This window comes from Adiantum capillus-veneris, chromosome 26, assembly GCF_014529385.1.
Source record: "Adiantum capillus-veneris isolate H3 chromosome 26, ASM1452938v2, whole genome shotgun sequence".
NCBI lineage: Eukaryota > Viridiplantae > Streptophyta > Polypodiopsida > Polypodiales > Pteridaceae > Adiantum > Adiantum capillus-veneris.
The window spans coordinates 1,638,751-1,658,307 of NC_140956.1; the positions used below are offsets into that span (position 1 = coordinate 1,638,751).

At 42.3% G+C, this 19,557-nt stretch overlaps 1 protein-coding gene across 1 annotated transcript; it reads left to right on the top strand.

Moving 5' to 3' along the window:
• The first annotated feature begins 16,408 nt into the window (after positions 1–16,408).
• On the top strand, positions 16,409–19,084 carry LOC147422882 (GDSL esterase/lipase At2g23540-like). Its single transcript, XM_086502230.1, has 6 exons — positions 16,409–16,562; positions 16,662–17,285; positions 17,587–17,717; positions 17,856–18,101; positions 18,271–18,526; positions 18,666–19,084. Exons 2-6 carry the CDS (start codon positions 16,946–16,948, stop codon positions 18,884–18,886), a joined length of 1,194 nt encoding a protein of 397 aa, XP_086358356.1. The 5' UTR covers positions 16,409–16,562; positions 16,662–16,945; the 3' UTR covers positions 18,887–19,084.
• The last annotated feature ends 473 nt before the right edge of the window (positions 19,085–19,557 follow it).

Genomic DNA, 19,557 nt, shown 5'->3' on the forward strand with positions numbered 1-19,557 from the left:
CCACATTTGAGAATCCCCCAGCTTAATAAAACCTCACGCTATCGACCCTCACACAAAGGCTCATGCAAATCTCGTATAGTCAAGTCTCAGAAATGACTATCTTCCAGACCAAGTCTCAAAAATGTCTGGGACTACCAAATAAAACCAAATATGGCTCCACAAAGGCGTACAATGGCAGATTCCACAAGTAGCGTACAATCCAGCAGACAATGCGCTCAAACAGGCGCCAAATGATGTGTACCCACAACAACTGTAAGTGACACCACTGCTAGTATATCACTGTACTCCAGCTACCTGTACCTGTGTGAATCACCTGTACCTTTACCTGTCCCTGTAACCTGTAACCTGTAATCTACAACCTGTAATCCCGAATCTCGAAGCGGAAGATACTCGAAGAAGATCCTCAATGGGGGCACCAAAAGAATGTGAGTGGGATGGAAACACACACAACGCCTCTATAATGACCCGGCACACACTCTTGGATACACACACACACTATGGGGCACCACTCGGCTTACACAACACACCTGGCCGAGACAGGGAACACACCGACGAAGCGAGAGGAGAGAGACTATCCACTTTCCCACTCCACACACACACACACACACACACACCCAAAAAACTCAGCTCAAATGAGGAGAATTTCTGATGTTTAGATACAAATGAGCTTGGGCCAACACCAATGGGGCAAACAACTCACACAATATGGGTAAAATATGCCAGATACAATCACAAATTGGAGCAGAAGCTTCGCTCATAGGAGAAACTTACACAGCCAAAACAATAGAAAAAAAGTGAGGAATTTGGCAAAATGGACAGTGCCATCGCATCCGGAACGGCCCAAAACCCTAGTCTACAATGTCGAAGTGCTCAAATCCGACCTCGGATGAGCAGTTTACGGCCAAAACAGGCTCGAAAATGAGCAAAAAACACAGTTGTGGTTGTTCCTCCTCTTCTCTCCACTCTTTTTCTGGTATTTTCTCATTTTTTTCAGTTCCCACACTTAGCTTTATCGCGTAGGCACCCTTGGCCTTTTAGTTGACCTCAAACGGACCCCGAACACGCCAAAAATTGACCTCGCAGTGCATAGTTGTCACCTTTTTGCATCATCCGCAGATCTGGCACTCAGCTTTTTCCAATAATGCATCCCGCCACCTCGTGAAGTGGCCCCAAAATATGGTCCTCATGATGACCTTTCTGCATAATTACCACAAGAGAACATCCACATTGTGTCCGTACTTCTCTACATGCAAGTATTGACCCCATTTGACGTCCTGACGCCACTAGATTCCATATGACGCATCTGCTTACCTCATGTCGTCGGCCCGCGGATAGCTTCCTCCAGAAGTTTTACATGCTACCAACTCCTCATTATTATAGAAAAACCACACTGGTACTGGTAATAGTGAAAATCGATGCACTATGTACACCTTGTCCTACCTGTACACATGTGGGCCCCACGTAACCACCTGGCTCTAGAAAATGGGCAAACCTTTATTCAATGCACCATGCATGGGTATGTACATATGCGCAATCCCTTGCGCCAAAAAACTCCTAACAGCGTATTAGACATCTTGATCAATCTCGAAGAGCTAGGCGTGAAATAGCAAGGAATAGAGCTAGGAACTCTTTGTAAAACAAGGCATTGAGGGGCTTAGGGTTACATCCACACATTTATTATGAAAGATATGAAAGAGAGTGTTATGAGAGACGGGAACTGCCCATTGTTGGCCAAGGTCCAGATCATGAGTGCATGAATATTCATGTTGAAGACCAACAAAGTAATTTAGAGAAAATGTGCATAGAGCCCCCAGCCGTGTTTGAAGAGGGAGACTATACAAAGGTAGCAAGACATTGTTTGTCAATTTGCTGTCACTATGCATCTACTCCCATCTTGAAAAATCCTTCCATGGCACCAATTCTATTTGGAAAATGTTTGATACACAACTTAGGCTACTTAGACTTATGAATGCTCCAATTGTGGAGTTGTAGCATGGAAGGTTGAAGGAAGAAGTATTCGTAATTTTGTAGGAAAGTATTGTTGTTTGGATGGCAAGATTCATCTGCTGCCTTTGAGTGACCCACTCCCAGAACTGAAAGATTTGATGCAATCCTCTACACGAAGAGGCAAGAATTTCTTAAAGAATATTCGTGGTTACAATAATGCACTTGCATTTGCCTCTTTGGGTGCTCACGTTGATTAAAACATGTCCCGAGGAAGACGAGTTTACATGTTCAAGGCACATGGTTGTATATGCCACAATATTGGTCCTTTAATGCCAATTGAAGGACGTAGTGAAGTTCCTCGATTTGCACAGTTGTATTTTTTTGACACGGAGCATGAGCTACAAAATAGACTACATCATGTTCCACACTTGGACATTGAAGTATTACAAAATTTACAAGAAATGGTGCATAGGTTGAATCCTTATGCTCATGCACTTTGCACTGCAGGTGCTATGGTTAATGGATCTGTTGTTTCAGAGATCAAGATGGTGATAACTGAATCTCGCTCTAATGGGTGGCAATATCTTGTTCCCCGTGGTGGTGAAATTGTTGCTATATTGCGTGGGCAAGGCAATGAGAGAACTATAGGGCATCGTGACATAGTATTTATCCTCAAGAAGGGGGGTTAAAAATAATTTCTAATTTGCATCGATTATACAAGCCTCTTATGTATGTTCTTTTGTTTCCAATGGGAGAAGATGGATGGTATCCTTCACTACAAAGCGAATCCAAACAGAAAATTACGCAAAAACAATACTATAGTTTTTGAATACAAATAAGAAATGACACCACTGAGTGTCTCTTACGGGGTGGTAGATGCTCCAGCAATATATTGTGGATGCATATAGTTCCATGGAGGACTCACATTTGTTGTGGCTAAGGAATAATCAAAGGACACTCTGTGCTGAGGTCTATCAGGGCTTGGCTGATATGGTCCAGGCTAGGGATGGTATCGATGCTATTTTGGGACAAACTGCTAGGCGTAGAATTGTCTTACCCTCTTCTTTCACTGGAGGGCCAAGATACATGTGCGAATTGTACCAAGATGCCATGGCAATTGTTCGTAAGAGGGGAAAGCCTGATCTCTTCATAACCTTGTACATGTAATCCACGATGGAGAGAAATATAAGAAGCATTGCTACCAGGACAAAGTGTTGTAGATCGTTCGTATCTAATTGCACGTGTATTCTATCAAAAGTTTAAAGACATGATGCATTTGCTTATAAAAAAGACTGTCTTCGGAGATGTTGTAGGTCATGTATGCGTGATCAAGTTTCAAAAGCGAGGTCTTCCACATGCACATATATTGTTGATTTTAGCATCTGAGTACAAACCAATGGAAGCGTCCCACTATGATAAGTTGGTGTGCGTTGAGCTCCCAGACAAAGAGCTATTTCCAGAGTTGCATAGTGTGATTAGTCTATGCAATATTCACAGACCATGTGGTCCCTTGAATTCAAATGCTCCATGTATCGTTGATGGAAAATGTAGGTTTAAATATCCAAGCAAATTTGCACTATCTACAAATGTGGATGAAAGTGGATATCCAACGTATATGAGACGAGATCATATGGAAGTTTCGTTCAATTAAGAGATTGCAAGCTAGACAATAGATGGGTTGTTCCATACAAACCCATTTTTATCATTGAGATATAAAGCACATATCAATGTTGAGATTTGCTCAACCATTTTTGTTGTAAAGTATTTGTACAAGTATGTAGATAAGGGCCATGATTGAGCCATTATGGTGCTCCGTGATCATGAAGGTGTTTTTGACGAAATTAAGAACTACTTGATGCATGATATGTTTCTGCATCTGAAGCTATTTGGCGAATTTATGGTTTTGACATGCATGAAGAGAAGCCTAATATCCAAAGATTACAAGTTCATCTTCCCAATCAAAATACTGTGAATTTTTTAGATTCAGATGATTTGGCAGAGTTAGTAAATAACAACGAAGTTAAGAAGACAACACTCACTGAGTGGTTTATTGTAAACCAAAATCATCATGAGGCCCATATGCTAACATATGCTGACTTTCCTGCTATGTGGGTTTGGAACAAGACTAAATTACAATGGACACAAAGGTAGTTGGGAGATACCATTGGAAGAATGTACAACATTGTCCCCACTGCCGGAGATGTTTACTATTTACGAATTTTGCTAACCATATGTAAGGGATGCAAGTGTTATGATGACTTGCGAACATATGAAGGACAGATTTATGCTACGTTCAAAGAGGCTTGCAATGCTAGAGGGTTCTTGCAAAGTGATGAGGAAGCCTCTTCTTTTCAAACTGGATTGCAATTGCCCCAATTGTTTGCTATTATATTGGTATATTGTGAACCATTATGTCCACGGACATTGTGGGATAGGTTTTCTGTTGAGATTTTTGAAGACTATGCATATGCTTAAACATGCGTGTACTTGATGCAAGAGTTCGACAAGAAGTTGCTAAAAGTCGGACACTTTGTAATCTACATTCTTTGCTACAACAATATGGTAAGAGGCTCTTTGACTATCCCGGGATGCCTCCAATTGATCAAAGTTTTAGGTCTTTAAGTAGGAGTACTATATAAGCAGAAGAGACTGATACTACCGAACAATGTAGTATGGAAAAACAAATGGAAAGGTCTCTAAACAATGGCCAACATGATGCTTATAATTGTGTGCTACAAGCAGTTGAGCAAAATGGAGGGGGTGTCTTCTTTCTAGATGGTTTAGGGGGGTCTGGAAAAATCTATGTTTATAATGCATTGCTTGCACGTCTTCGAGGTGAATGTAAGGTAGCATTCGTATGTGTATCATCTGGTATTGTAGCTTTGCTCCTTAACAATGGAAGAACTGCACATTCGAGGTTTAAGATTCCTCTAGAATTAAATTTCTGAGTCAACATGCAATATAAAAGTGAATAGCCAACTTGCTGAATTGTTGAGGAGAGCAGCTTTGATTATATGGGATGAAGCACCCATGACTCATCGCCATGCTTTTGAGGCAGTAGATAGGACACTCAGAGATGTTTTACAAACAGACAGTCCGTTTGGTGGAAAGGTAGTTTTGCTTGGAGGTGACTTTAGGCAAATTCTACCAGTTGTACGTAAAGGTTGCCGAGCAGATATTGTGAATGCGACATTGTGTCATTCGTACATTTGGAGACATACAAGAATATTAAGGCTCACTCAGAATATGAGTGTGCAAAGTTGTATGACAGATGCAGCTGAAAAACAATTTTCACATTGGGTTCTAGATATCGGTAATGGGAATATACATGATGGGGGAATTGTTGAGAATGTCACTTTGCCTACGAGCATGCTACTTCAAAGAAACCAATTGTCAGATCTTATTAAGAGCATCTATGGAGATATTCAGAGAGTCGAGGATTATGCAGGATTCTTTAAAGATAGGGGAGTTCTTGCACCTTGCAACAAGGATGTAGATGTGGTCAATGATTATGCTCTACGCAAGATGTGTGGACATTATAGAGAGTATTTGAGTGCAGATTCACTATGCGAATCAGAAGAGAGCAGTGCTTTGTATACAATTGAATTGTTGAATAGCTTGGATTTAAGTGGAGGATATCCACCACATATGTTGTGTCTGAAAGAAAATGCTCCTATCATGCTATTGCGTAATTTGGATCCAAGAAGGGGGCTTTGTAATGGCACAAGGTTAATATGTAGACAGTTTTATCGTAGAGTCATAGAGGCAAAGATACTCATTGGTTCCAGCTTTGGAGATCGAGTATTTCTTCCAAGGATAGATTTCATTGCTGGAAATTCTCAAGGACTACCCTGCCAAATGAGGCGCAGACAGTTTCCTATAAGGCTGGCATTTGGGATGACCATAAATAAAGCACAAGGACAAACATTGGGCCTCTTGGGATTATATTTGGCAACACCCGTTTTTTCACATGGTCAGTTATATGTGGCAATGTCACGTGTGCGAACCTCAGTTTCTATAAAGGTTGTGGTCAAGGATGATAATGAAGCAGAGTTGACTCAGACTCCAAACGTTGTATTCAAAGAAGTATTGCAGGCTACAAACACAATGGGGTGAAGCATGCACAAATAGAATGTTGAAATTGTATATGCAAGACATCCTCTTTTACATCATTTGTGCTCAAAATGACGTAAGGTTCCAAGCTACAACTTTTCTCAAAGTGGGAGTGCAATAATTTGTTGCATCGACGCTAAGAAATTGCAATGTAAGTCCTTGGGTTATCATCCATGCCTTAGAGGTGAAAAAATGCTTCTATTGGATTCTTATCTATAACACATTGCAAATGAGTAGAGGTAAGAATACATGGTTATATGTGAGTCTTAATTAATTGCTTAAGGGGATTGACCCTGAGCTATATTTTCTCTTCAAAAGATACATGGTCTCTTTTCTCTACAATCCACTTGAACACTATGTTTTTTGGACCGACATCCATCAAAGACAAGGTAATTGTAGGTAGGTAGGGTGACTGATCCTCTCTCTTACTTTTTTTAATCAAAAATTTATTTTCATTAAATGAGATTTGTTATTGGTAAATAATTGCAGTCCTAGCCCTTTAACTGTTTATTTTACTTTTAAAATATTCATGAGTTGACCACTTGCACATCAAAATAAAACAATGAAAACTTGGAAGGGTTTTTGTTAAATGGGATTGGTTTATGGTAAATAAGTGTGGCCCTAGCCCTTTTAACTCTCTATTTCATGATTTTGATTTTGAAATATTCACGAGTTTACCCCTTACATATCAGAAAGAAACAATGGGAATTTTTGGGGTTGTGGTGTGTCAAGAAGTTTATGGTAAGTTTACTTTTAAGAGAGCTTGATAAAGTGACATGCGATTAACCTATTTATCTTTGTTTGGTTAAAGATGTCCTACCACTCTACAGTGACATGGATGCACATGCAGCCACTAGCATTTGTCTTTGGTAATTAACTATTTTGTCTATAATAATCAATTATTTTACAAAAAAGTCCACATGAGAGACAATTTTGTTATAGATCCACGATTTTGGAGAGGGCCTTTACATGCTGATGATGTTATTTGCATCATTGAAGACTTTGAAGCTGTTTGGTATGGTGAAATGAGACTTATTGAATTTTTTAAATATTTTTTTGTTACGTAGTTTATGATTTAACATTAAGTGTGTTTTTGTAAACATGAACCATTATTATCGCCGGTATATTTTGTTGGGTGTTTACCATCATATTGATGGTTTGGAGGGATATTATCACATCAAAGTTAATATCGACCATAACAATGGCCATGCCTATGTTAGTATTCAGGAGGTGGGGGACCAACTCCCACTTAATATACGTTATTCATATGGTGACAGTTGTCCCGGTTGGAGGATAGAAATGTATGTGTTGGGTCGCCCTCCTCGACGCCTTGGGTGAACTGTGCATCGGATTGGGCCTTGGGTAGTGCGGACACAAACTGATGCTTCTAGGACCTTATTTTATTGATAGTGATTGTCATTTATGTAGCTTGGCATACATTGAGTATTGGAATTTATGTAGCTTGGCATACATTGTTACCATATACATGTGGTAGTGATGTGTGTGAACACACTAGGACCGCCGGGGCATTTTTCCCCTCTTTAGGACGTTTTTTCCCCCGTGCATTGTATATACGCCCATCACTCTAGGGCTATCCATATTTCCATTGCACACTAAGAAATACACTCTCTATTGTGTGCCTTGAGCTTCCTTCGTCTTCTCCAAGCTGTGTGCGTTTCTCTGTAACCCTAATTTCAAAAATTGGTATCAGAGCAGGTTGCGTCCTCCCGGGCTTAGTCGCCAGCTACTCCAGTACACGCCTGCTGACTTTCTTCGATTTCAGTGAGCTTTCATGAGCGTTCGCAGGTCGACTAATATTTCGGGTGGCTCGTAGAGCTCAATCTGCTCAGATTTTCGATTTGGGCTCATTTCGGCCTCTGTTTCCACTGCAAGCAGGTCTGCACAAGTAATTTTGTCATTTTGTGCAAAATTTCTATCAGTGCCGTTTTCTGCATAACAGGTGCCTTATAGTCTTCTACGGTTTGTGCTATATAGCACGTGTTGTTCCCGCTCCGTTTCTCCTATTTTCGGGCAGTTTTCACATCAGGTGCAGCATTTACCATGGCTGACAACAACAACACATGAGATGTGTACAAGATGTTTGCTGCTGAGGATACTTTGGATGGGGACAACTACCCTATGTGGGCTTATATGATGCAACATGTTCTTGTGTCAAAGGGCGTCTGGAACATTGTGCAAGGCATTGATGTACGTCTTGGTTCTGAGGATGTACGCGATGTTGAGGATGTTGCAGGTCTTGCTGCAAGGATTGCTGCTGTTAGAGTTGTTTTGCCTACGGTAGAACAAGCTCGTTGGGATGTTAAGGATGCGTAGGCTCATGCATTGATTGCGTTTTTTGTGAAGCGCACCATTGTTTCTCACATCCGTTCAGCAAAATCTGCAAACCAAGCTTGGGATATTTTGGTTGGTCTTCATGCAAGTCGCAATGAGGCTAAAATTGCTTTTCTGCGTAAAGAGCTGGAGTCGAAGATTATGCATGAGGAATATGATATGGACACTTTCCTTGCTAGTGTCAAGGATATCAATCAGCAGCTTATTTTTGCAAAGTCATTTCAGACAGTTCCCTTGTGCAGACTGTTCTTGATGCCTTGCTAGATTCCTACCAGACTTTTGCTAGTACTTGGAGACTGGTGACCCAAGGAAATCCTGAAGTTGTCAAGTTTGATGCATTATGCACATTGCTGTTGCAAGAGTCACTTTCTAGAAAAAACAGGACTAGGCAGCGTGCAGTTGAACGGGCTTTTATTGCTTCTCAAAGAAAGGGTGGTAACAGTAATGCAGCCACTTCTTATGGTTCTGCTACGATTGGCAAAAATTCTGTTCCCAATGCTTCTGTTGGCAGCACTTCGTCTGGCAATTCTCGTGATAAGGGCAAAAAGAAGATGCGTTGCCATTATTGTAAAGCACTTGATCACGTCGTGTCCTAAGTTGAAGGCCAAAGAGGCTAAGAAGAAAGAGGGTGGTTCCACTGCAAATGCTGGTTCCACTACAAATGCAGCCATTGTTGAGTCTTCTGTGAAAGGAGACTGTGATGCTGATGTTGATGCAGAATGGGCTTTTAGCACAGAGTGCACTTACAATCCTGTTGTCCATGATACATGCTTGTCAGTTGCTGCAGATTCACATGTGTGGTATTTCAACAGTGGTGCTACAAAGCACATTACCTCACATCATGAATTGTTTACCTCTCTCGAGTCTGTCCCTCATGGGAATTCAATCACTTGTGCCAACAATGCCTCTTATCCGGTTCAAGGAGTTGGAAAGATTGTTCTTACTGCTGCAAATGGCAGTTCCTTCACACTTGTTTATGCACTTTAGGTACCTGGGATCAAGAAGAATCTCTTGTCTATATCCGCACTTGCTAGACTTGGACTTGTAGTCAAATTTGTGGATTACATATGTACAGTTCATGATCTCAGTTTTGGTGATGAAATTGTTGCATCAGGCCTTTTGTGTCGTGGCCTGTATAAGCTCACTTTGTATAACAAGTGTGGACAAAATTTTGCAAATGCTGTTGCAGATTCAAGGGCTATTTTAGATGCAAAACTTTGGCATGCACGCTTTGGTCATCTGAATTTTGTCAGTTTGCTACGTTTGCAGAAATCTAATATGGTTGCTTCTTTGCCGCCTCTTGAAGCACCTGTCAAACATGTTTGTGAAGGCCGTATTTTGGGTAAGATGCAGTGTTCTATGTTTCCAAAGGATGGTTCAGTTCGGGCCACATGCAGGTTGCAGCTTGTGCATAGTGATGTTTGTGGGCCCATGCAAACTCCATCCATGGGCCATTACCTGTACTTCGTGACTTTTATTGATGATTACTCCAGGCATGCATGGGTATTTCTGCTTAAAGTGAATTCCGGAGTTTTTATGTGCTTCAAACAATTTCTGGCTATGGCTGAAAATGTCTCGAAATGTACTATGGGCACCCTTCGTTTTGATCGAGGGGGGGAGTATATGTCTCATGAATTTAATGCATTTCTGGCTAGTCGTGGGATAAAACACCAATGGACAGTGTCTTATACACCTCAGCAAAATAGTGTTGCTAAGAGGAAAAACAGGTCACTGACGGAAATGGCACGATGTATGGTCAAAAGTCAAGATTTGCCGCATTCTTTTTGGCTTGAGGTCATCATGTGTGCCACTTATGTACTTAACAGGTGTCCTACAAAAGCTTTGCAGTCTATTACTTCATATGAAGCATGGCATGATTGAAAGCCTTCTATTGAGCACGTGCGTGTTTTTGGCTGTTTGGCATTGGTGCCACAAGTGCAGGGCAGAAAATTGGATGATAAGGCTGTCAAATGTATTTTTGTTGGTTATAGTGTTGAAAGCAAAGGTTACAGGTTATATCATCCACAAACAAAGCGTATTCTCGTTTCACGAGATGTAGTGTTTGTGGAAGATTCTGTTCAGCCCTTGCTGTCATGTACTAGAGACAGTAATGTAAGCTCACAGGACATTTATGACACTTTGTTGCCTCTTTTCAGTGGTAGAAATACGAATGTAAGTTCCAATGAGGCAAATGTACAGCCTATGGGGGTTTCTAAAAATGTTCTAGATCAGCCTATTACTGATGCAGATGTACATGATGTACTTGATGCGGAAAGGGCTGAAAATGAGCAGGCTAGAGGTATGCCAAAATGGCTGGCGCACACTTTGCGTGACAGTAAATTGGATGCACCTTTGTCTAGTCGTACTCGTTCAGGCTCTCACCATGCATCTTATGCATCAGATTGTTATGCTTTGGATGTGTCTAGTTTACATGATGTTGAGGAGCCTCTGTCTTTTGATGAAGCACAGAATTCAAAACATTGGATGGTTGCCGTACAATCAGAATATGATGCACTCATAGAAAATGACACATGGACTTTATGTGATTTGCCACCTGGCAAAAAGGCCATTGGTACGAAGTGGGTTTACAAGTTGAAACGCAAGCCAGATGGTGAGATTGATCGCCATAAGGCTTGACTTGTTGCAAAGGGTTATGCACAACAAAAAGGCATAGATTATGAAGAGACTTTGGCTCCCACTTGTCGTATGACTACTGTGTTTCTATGTGCATTGACAGATCATTTAGGTTGGTATGTACATTGTTACTGCTTTCTTGAATGGTGACATATTTGAGGAAGTTTATGTAACGGAGCCTCGCGGTTTTGTCAAAAAAGGACAAGAGGACAAAGTGCGCAAATGTAACAAGGCTTTGTATGGGTTGAAGCAATCTCCTCGTGCTTGGTATGAGAAAGCTGATACTCATTTGGTCAAACAAGGCTTTCGTAACAGTCCAACAGAAAGCACATTGTATGTAAAGCGTGAGGGTGATGTACTTCTCATTGTGGTTCTTTATGTTGATGATTTGCTGATCACTGGACCAAATGAAAGACATATTGCTGAATTTAAGGCTGATTTGAATGCTACTTTCAAGGTGAAAGAGTTGGGGATGTTGCATCATTACTTGGGTATACAGTTTAAGCAGTGTGATGGTGGTATTGCCTTGTGTCAGAAAAGTTACATAGAGACATTGCTATGTAAGTTTGGACTTGAGGATTGCAAACCTATTGCCACTCCCATGGAAATAGGTTTGAAGTTGAGTCTACATGATGCTGGTGATCCTACTGATGTCACTCTTTACCAAACTGCTGTTGGCTGCCTCATTTATGTATGCAACACGAGGCCAGATATTCAGTTTGCAGTCTCACAGGTCAGCAGATTTATGCATAGCCTAGGGTCTAAGCATTGGCAAGCTGTCTAGAGGATTTTCCGCTACCTTAGTGGCACTTTACATCTTGGCTTGTTTTATCCCAAGCGGGGATCATTGTCGCCAGACTTACATGCTTTTTCAGACTCATATTGGGCTGGTTGTTTTGACACGCGAGTGTCCACAAGTGGTTTTTGTTTCATGCTTGGCAGTTCATGTATATCATGGTTGAGCAAGAAGCAACCTACTGTGGCCACTTCGAGTTGTGAGGCTGAGTATAGGGCAGTCTTCACAGCTACGGTTGAGTGTGTATGGCTCAGACGCCTTATGGCTGATTTGGGTGTTGGACAGGACACTGCCAACACTATCTACACTGACAGTCAGAGCGCATTGGCAGTTGTGAGGAACCCAGTTGTTCATGCTCGCACAAAGCACATTGAGGTGCATTACCACTATGTCAGGGAGAGGCTCTCAGCAGGAGAGATCAGCTTGGCTTATGTGCCAACACAGGACAACCTTGCAGATCTTTTCACAAAGGCATTGTCTCGTGAGAAGCTTGATGCTTTCCGCAAAGCTTTGGGCTTACTCCCCTTTGTGGACTGATCATGTGCTCAGGGCATGTCACTTCCCTTTACTCATGTGCCAGCTCTCGTTCACCGCATCACTCCAGGTGGGATTGTTACCATATACATGTGGTAGTGATGTGTGTAAACACACTAAGACCGTCGGGGCATTTTTTCCCTCTTTAGGAGGTTTTGCCCCCCGTGCATTGTATATACGCCCATCACTCTAGGGCTATCAATCTTTCCATTGCACACTAAGGAATACACTCTCTATTGTGTGCCTTGAGCTTCCTTCGTCTTCTCCAAGCTGTGTGCGTTTCTCTGCAACCCTAATTCTAACATACATTGAATATTGGAATGTATGTCGCTTGACACACATCTTAGAATGTACTTCTCTCTCTCTCTCTCTCTCTCTCTCTCTCTCTCTCTCTCTCTCTCTCTCTCTCTCTCTCTCTACAGACAAATTCCTTGCTTGATTTTAAATATGGTTTGAAAACAACCTATTAATCATGGTTTAATTTCGGAGACGATGATGTTATGGTGAAAGATGTTGTAGAGTTTGACTTCATTGAGTTCTTTTTTTTGCGAGTGAACCTTGGTATACTCTTGATGGCTCAAATGAAACTCTCTCTGATACACACCACCACTCTAAATGATAGCAAAGAGCTTTCATTACTTTGGTCTCCCATAGTCTCTCTCTCTTCTCTCTCTCTCTCTCTCTCTCTCTCTCTCTCTCTCTCTCTCTCTCCACTGAGAGAGAGAGAGAGAGGTGGTGTGACTGAGTCGCTTGCTCCTTCCTGTGCCAACAAGGGAGAAAAAGAGAGAATTGTTAGGAATTGGATCGTGCTAGCTATGGTGGATGAAAGAGAAACATGGTGCAAGTGTGTGAGTGTGTGTAAGCAAGGTTATCACTCAAGTGAATTAGGTTCCAAGATAGAATTAGCTTGGACTCAAAAACACAATCTTTAGTATTGACTTAGCTTAGCACAAACTCACCATAGACAAGCATGTAGTGCAAAATGAAGTTGTTGTTTATTGATTCAAGAAATGAGCTTTAAGTAGCTCTACAGCCTTGCTCCACAGTATGTGGGATAAATCCACTCTCCTCTCCTTGACAAGAATTTGATGCCTATTGGTAAAAGCGAGCAAGATCCATCGGAGACATGAACACATACAAACTAAATAGGATTGACGGCTTGGTAAGAGCGAACGAGAGCGGGTCGTGTGAGCTCGTGTACACTAATTTTTAGAGTTTTTTCTTGGTCACCCTAGTGAGCCTCTTCCGTACCCCCATGGGAATTATCATTGTTACGAAGAGCCAAGTCTCCCTATCCATTTGTGATAGTATTGAGCTTAGACGGTTAAAACAATTAAATTGGAGTCCCCCCATTGGCAACGCTAGGATTTGACGGCCATCCACTAATCCAAGGGCCTTGAAAGTGTCATGCAAGGAAACACCAAGGATGTCACTAGAATGGCAAATTAAGTTTTTAAAATAAAGGCCCACCATAGGGACACTCATAATTTAACATAGAATGTCAACAGATGGGCATTCTCCTAATCTACTCGTCCAAAACTAATTTGGTAAATATTGCATAAAAGTTATACATAAATATTCCATAATACATAGCTGAATTGTCAAATTCCCATTGCTCGATGTTTATATGTGCAATCTTCTCACTCTCTCCAAATAATTATCTGTATATTTTGATGCATGCATAAAACTATGGATCTAAATTAGATTATCTTTCTAGCATGTGCTCCATTGTGATGGCTTACTTTTGTAAGTTTTGAATCTTGATCTTTGGAAGCCGGGGTTAAGTAATTTGGATAGTTTATTTGGAATGGCTATGGATTGTCAATCCTCAAACATCAATGTCCGTTGGAATTCTAGGGTGCATGTCAAAACCTAACGCTACGAGCCAGACCCTCATCACTATATCACACGGGCATGCTCAAATGGGATCAATGGTGGAGGAGGAAAATGCAGGGCGCACCAATTGTGGATCGTCAGATTCTATAGTTGCTCCGAATTTTTTAGTTTACCCGAATTTATAAATTTGCCTTAAATTTACTAATTGGCCCACATTTACAATATGACATACTCGAATCCTTTATATTTCAACGAACGCATGCGGACGTAGTGGTTAGTCCACATGGCTCGCAATGAGGAGGTCACGAGTTCAAGACATTGGGTGCGGACTGCCCCAAATTTACAAGCCTACTCGAATTTACTTTTCTCCTTGAATTTACCAAATGTCTCGAATTTACAAATGTGCACCTGACGGTCCGATTCACCTCAACCGTAGATCCCATTTGAAAGCCGCACGTGCAAGATAGTGTGAAGGCGGGCCAGACTACCAAAAAAAAGTGTATTTCCTTGGAATGTCTTAAATATAAGCAAAAAGTGAACGTGCAAGTGAGCTGAAGTGAAAGACATTTTCAAAAGTGAATTATCATGGTTAGAACTCCAAGCACTTTCTTTATACCACATTTGCACGCTGCAAAGCAACGTTTTTATTGAGGTGAGCAATTTTGCCATATTTAAAAGTATCCTTGCATAAGCGTTGTCTGCTTTTCTACCTGCGTGTGAGAGAGAGAGAGAGATGAGAGATCTGAGGAGAAGAGGAAGAAGAAGATTGTTTTAATGTCGTAGGAGACTATCCCAAGAGACCTTAAAGATCTATGCGACGAGGAGAGTTGAACTCAAGACTTGTTATTCAAGTGGGAAATGGCATAACCAATCTAGAGAGAGAGAGAGAGAGAGAGAGAGAGAGAGAGAGAGAGAGAGAGAGACGTTTCCTATCCAAGTTTGCCAAAATTTCACTAAGAGCCCCATTTCACCAACCGGCTACAGAGATTGGAGTGGCTCACCTTCTCATGCTCTATAAGTGTTGATAGTCGTCATACGACATGGAGCTAAGTGCAGGTGAGTACATCTTATTGGCGAAAGCAATACAATTGACTCCTCACAATCTGGAATAGGAATTGCACGATCTGTTAGGAATCGTACAATCTCTCGCTTTATTCTATTTTGAATAGGTGCAACCTATTGCGTTGTAGAATTCAAGCTTGGAACTGATTTTTTGCAACCTATGCAGAGCTTGTGTCGTGCCCCTGGATGTGTTGTAAACACTTCGCGGGACCATACCTTCAAGAGGTTCTGAAGGTTCCAACCCTTGCAAGTACTTCGTGTGACGGGGCTCTAATACCCTTGAATGGGCTCTAATATCTTTTAATTCATTTCTACGTCCATTAAAAAAAGGGAAAATTACCAAATACCTTTGTAATTTGTGGAAATTCCCAAAATACCCCTAAAATTTCAAAAATTCCCAATTTGCCCTAGCATCATTTTGGGATGGATTTGCCCCAATTTTTGCAATAGTCTAATGTGGAGATCTATCTTTTAGCGTCTTAGACAAAATTATTTACCAATGACCTCACAAATAGGCCAGAGGCGTCTTTGTTAAAAAACGATGAACATTTCATTTGAAGAGCCCTAAATACCGTCTAAAATCCTAGTTCTACTGAGAAGAACCAATCTTCCTAGATTGTTTTTAGAGATGTTTGTAAAGGTTAATTAGGGATACCTTGGGAATCATGGCAAAATTGAAGGGCATTTTGGGAATTTTTGGCCAAATATGAGGGGTATAATGGCAATTTTCAAATTTGATGGGTATTTTGGCAATTTCCACGTATTTTTCCCCCAAAAAAAAAAAGAACAATCACGCACGTTTGAGAATGAGGCATGCTGAGCGGTGTGTGCCACCGCAAGTCACGCCCCGTTGCTGAATTGGACCGCTTTAGCGACTGACACGTGGCATTTCTTGATGTAGGGGTTTTGGCGTTTTGTGAAGTTTGGGTGGCTTTGAAGTCTGGTCCTGGCGGTTGGATCGCTTTTGTTGCTTTTCGGGTAGCGCTCATCACGTCATTATGTGAGTCATGTTGTGGATACAAGAAGAAACCACCACCCTCCTGATGACTCCTGACTCGTCCCGAGTTCTCCTCCTCATGGCATTTAATATGCTTGTGAGGAGGATGGTTTTTTGCCTGACTCCCTCCCTGGATTTATTATTCCCGAATGCGTTGAGGAGGGTAGGGGAGCCGTGCTCCTTGAGTCCTTTGGATGACCAGCGCTCTCCACCCTACAGTCTACTACTTCAGGACTCGGGAATAATTTCATTGTGGGTCAACCTCAACATGAGCTAAACTGTGTAACCGTGGTAGGTGGAATCGCCCATTATTATTTTCATGTAGAGCCTAGAGCCGAGATGAGCAATTGAGAATTTTAATATCGTATTTTTCTTTTTCCGCACCAATAGCAGCCAGCTCAGGAAGTGCAGGTGCAGGCGCAGGCTGGCGATGTGAAAGAATATACCGATCAGAAGATGAACACCGCATTTCCTAGACATAGTACTCAGTACTCACTCTCAATCAGTAAATGGGAATGGGCGCCCAGAGCTGTAATAATGGATGGATAGTGATGCTGCTCCCAACCAGCTCCTTTATAGCAACCCAACTTCACTAAAATTTTGCCAGTCTGTGGCTCGATCGCCACTAGGGAGAATCAAGCCTTCATTGGCTCCTCAACCTCCCACATTCCACCATGATCAGCTCCTCCATATCGCTCTGCTGCTTTGCCCAGCTAGTCGCGCCGGTGGGCAGTCTCTGCCTCATCGCCACTCTCTTCCTCCAGCTCCAGCTTTACCCTCTTATTTGTGTTCAGGCAACCAGCATTGATGCCATCCCCAAGAATGCAAATGGGGACATTTCTCTGGCCAGCTTTGTGTTTGGAGACTCCCTGGTAGATGCTGGCAACAACAACTACTTGGGCCTCTCCCTTGCCACTGCCAAGAACCTTCCAAACGGGATCGACTTCCCCGTTCCGAATGGTGGAAACCCTACAGGCCGATTCACCAATGGCCTCACTATACCCGATATCCTCGGTACGACCATTCCAGACCTGTCTTACACTGCATGCTCAGTAGCTATCTCATTGTGGTTGTTGGCATATAAGCCACACAAGAATCCAGCACTGACCTATATCAGTTAAAATTGACACCACCACCCCGTATAGCATCCCACAATGTATAAAGAAAATCAATTGAACTGAATCATATAATTTTGAGTCTGGTGTAGTGATTTACAATGTCATGACCAAATGCAAGTCTAATGTCCAGCTTTAGTTGTATGTTGTTGGTGTCATCACTTCGCTGATATTGTTGCAATATTGCTGCTGCTCCTCAGCTCGTAAAGTGGGAGTCAAAACATTCCCACCCCCATACCTGGCGCCATCATCACATGGCACAGCTATTCTCAATGGTGTCAACTATGCCTCCGGAGGCGGGGGCATCCTCAACAACACCGGCCGGATCTTTGTAAGTCTAGCTTTCCTGGCATGTATGGTTCGACTTTCTGCATCCTTTTATGCATGGAATGCTGTCAGATGATGGCCTTAGGATACCAAAAGAAGGTTTTTTATTGATGTAGCTGAGGATATGTTACATGTAATGCAGGTGCAGCGGATACCCCTGGATGTGCAGATCACGTATTTTGAGCAGACATTGGTGGAGCTGAAGGATTTACTCGGAGCTGCCAATGCAAGCGAGCTGGTCGCAAAGGGAATTTTCTCGGTGACTGTTGGAGCCAATGACTTTCTTGACAACTACCTCTCACCTGTGCCTGACACACTTGATCCCATCCTGCTTCCACCGCCCGATTTCATACATCTTCTCATCACCCGCTACAACGCTCAGCTTAAGGTAGACAGAGATTTTTCAAATTCTGATGACACTACTACTCTCAAGTTGTAGCTGTCCCTTTTTCTCAAAAAGACAATGTTTGTGCATTTTGCACCTGTTTGTGTGGGATAATGAAAACCAGGCCATCCTGAGATTAACGTGACTTTTTGTTGGATTTTATGGGACGTAGCGTCTGTACAGCAACGGGGCACGCAAGTTCATCATTGTGAACATGCCATTGCTAGGGTGCATACCCTACCAGCGGTCTCTACAGGTAGGAAAGAAAGGTAGATGCTCAGAGCGTGCCAATCGACTAGCCAGCTCGTTTAACGGGCCCCTTAAGACGATGCTGGATCAGCTCAATGCGGAGCTGCCCGGTGCCACTTTCCTGCATGCAGATGCCTACTCGGCGATGCTCAACATCATGAACAACCACCAAAGCTTTGGTATGATTCCCATATTCTCTTCAATGTTGGAATCCCTGTTATCAAATGAAATAGCCCTCTCATAGCATGTGAAAATGCAGGGCTTTGTCAACCTGTATCTTACAATCAATGTCTTTTATGTTGTGCTGATGTGATGCAGGGTTTGAGTCTGTGGACACGGCATGTTGCGGGGCGCTGGGCTCGAAAAGGGGCATCATTCCATGTCGATCGTTCGTGAAATCGTGCACAGACCGCTCCAAATACTTCTTTTGGGATGCTTATCATCCCTCAGAGGCTGGCTTTCAGATCCTTGCCAATGAGTTCTTTAATGGCCATCGATACATCTCCCCAATGAATGTACTCCAGCTTATTGAGCTCTGACACGCACAACGTGCATAAGAGCTCCTCCACCCATACTTGTTCTCTTTGCGCGCTGCGCTCCAACTTCCAAGACGGCATGATAGCCCCCACGGTAGCATTCTTATGTGTTCTCGTGTGTATAGGCTATCTGTCTGTTTGCATAGCCTATTTTGTGTAAGGGTGTTGGCGTACAGTAAAATCTTGTATTTTTTTGTTGCACATATTTGTGTGAGTTCGGGAAAAGTGCATGGCGTTGCCGAGTGTCGGACATGGAATGACGACGGGGGAGGGAGAGGAAGGGGTGGCGTAAATATATTTTTTTTAAAAAGACAGTGCACGGCGTAGACGTCACAGTGTTCAGCATGGCTTGAATTAACGTGGCGAGAATTGTGAGTTTTCCACCCCTGGGATCAAATCAGGGTAGTTTTGTGAGGGGGTCTAAATTTTGAAGGGTAGCTCAAGGACAAATATGGAGTCGATGGAATCTGTTGAGATTCCACATACTAAACTTGAGAGAGAGCGAGCATGTATAAAAAAAGGGATGGTCAATTTGGGGAAAGGCCGATTGATCAGAATGTTCAGAAGATTGCATGGTGAGGAACGTGAGGTTAAGGTGGCGGACATAGCAGGGGCAGGAAAATTCGGCAATGAGATTCAGGGAGGCGGTTGACAAGTGGGGGCTCTCTCTCTTC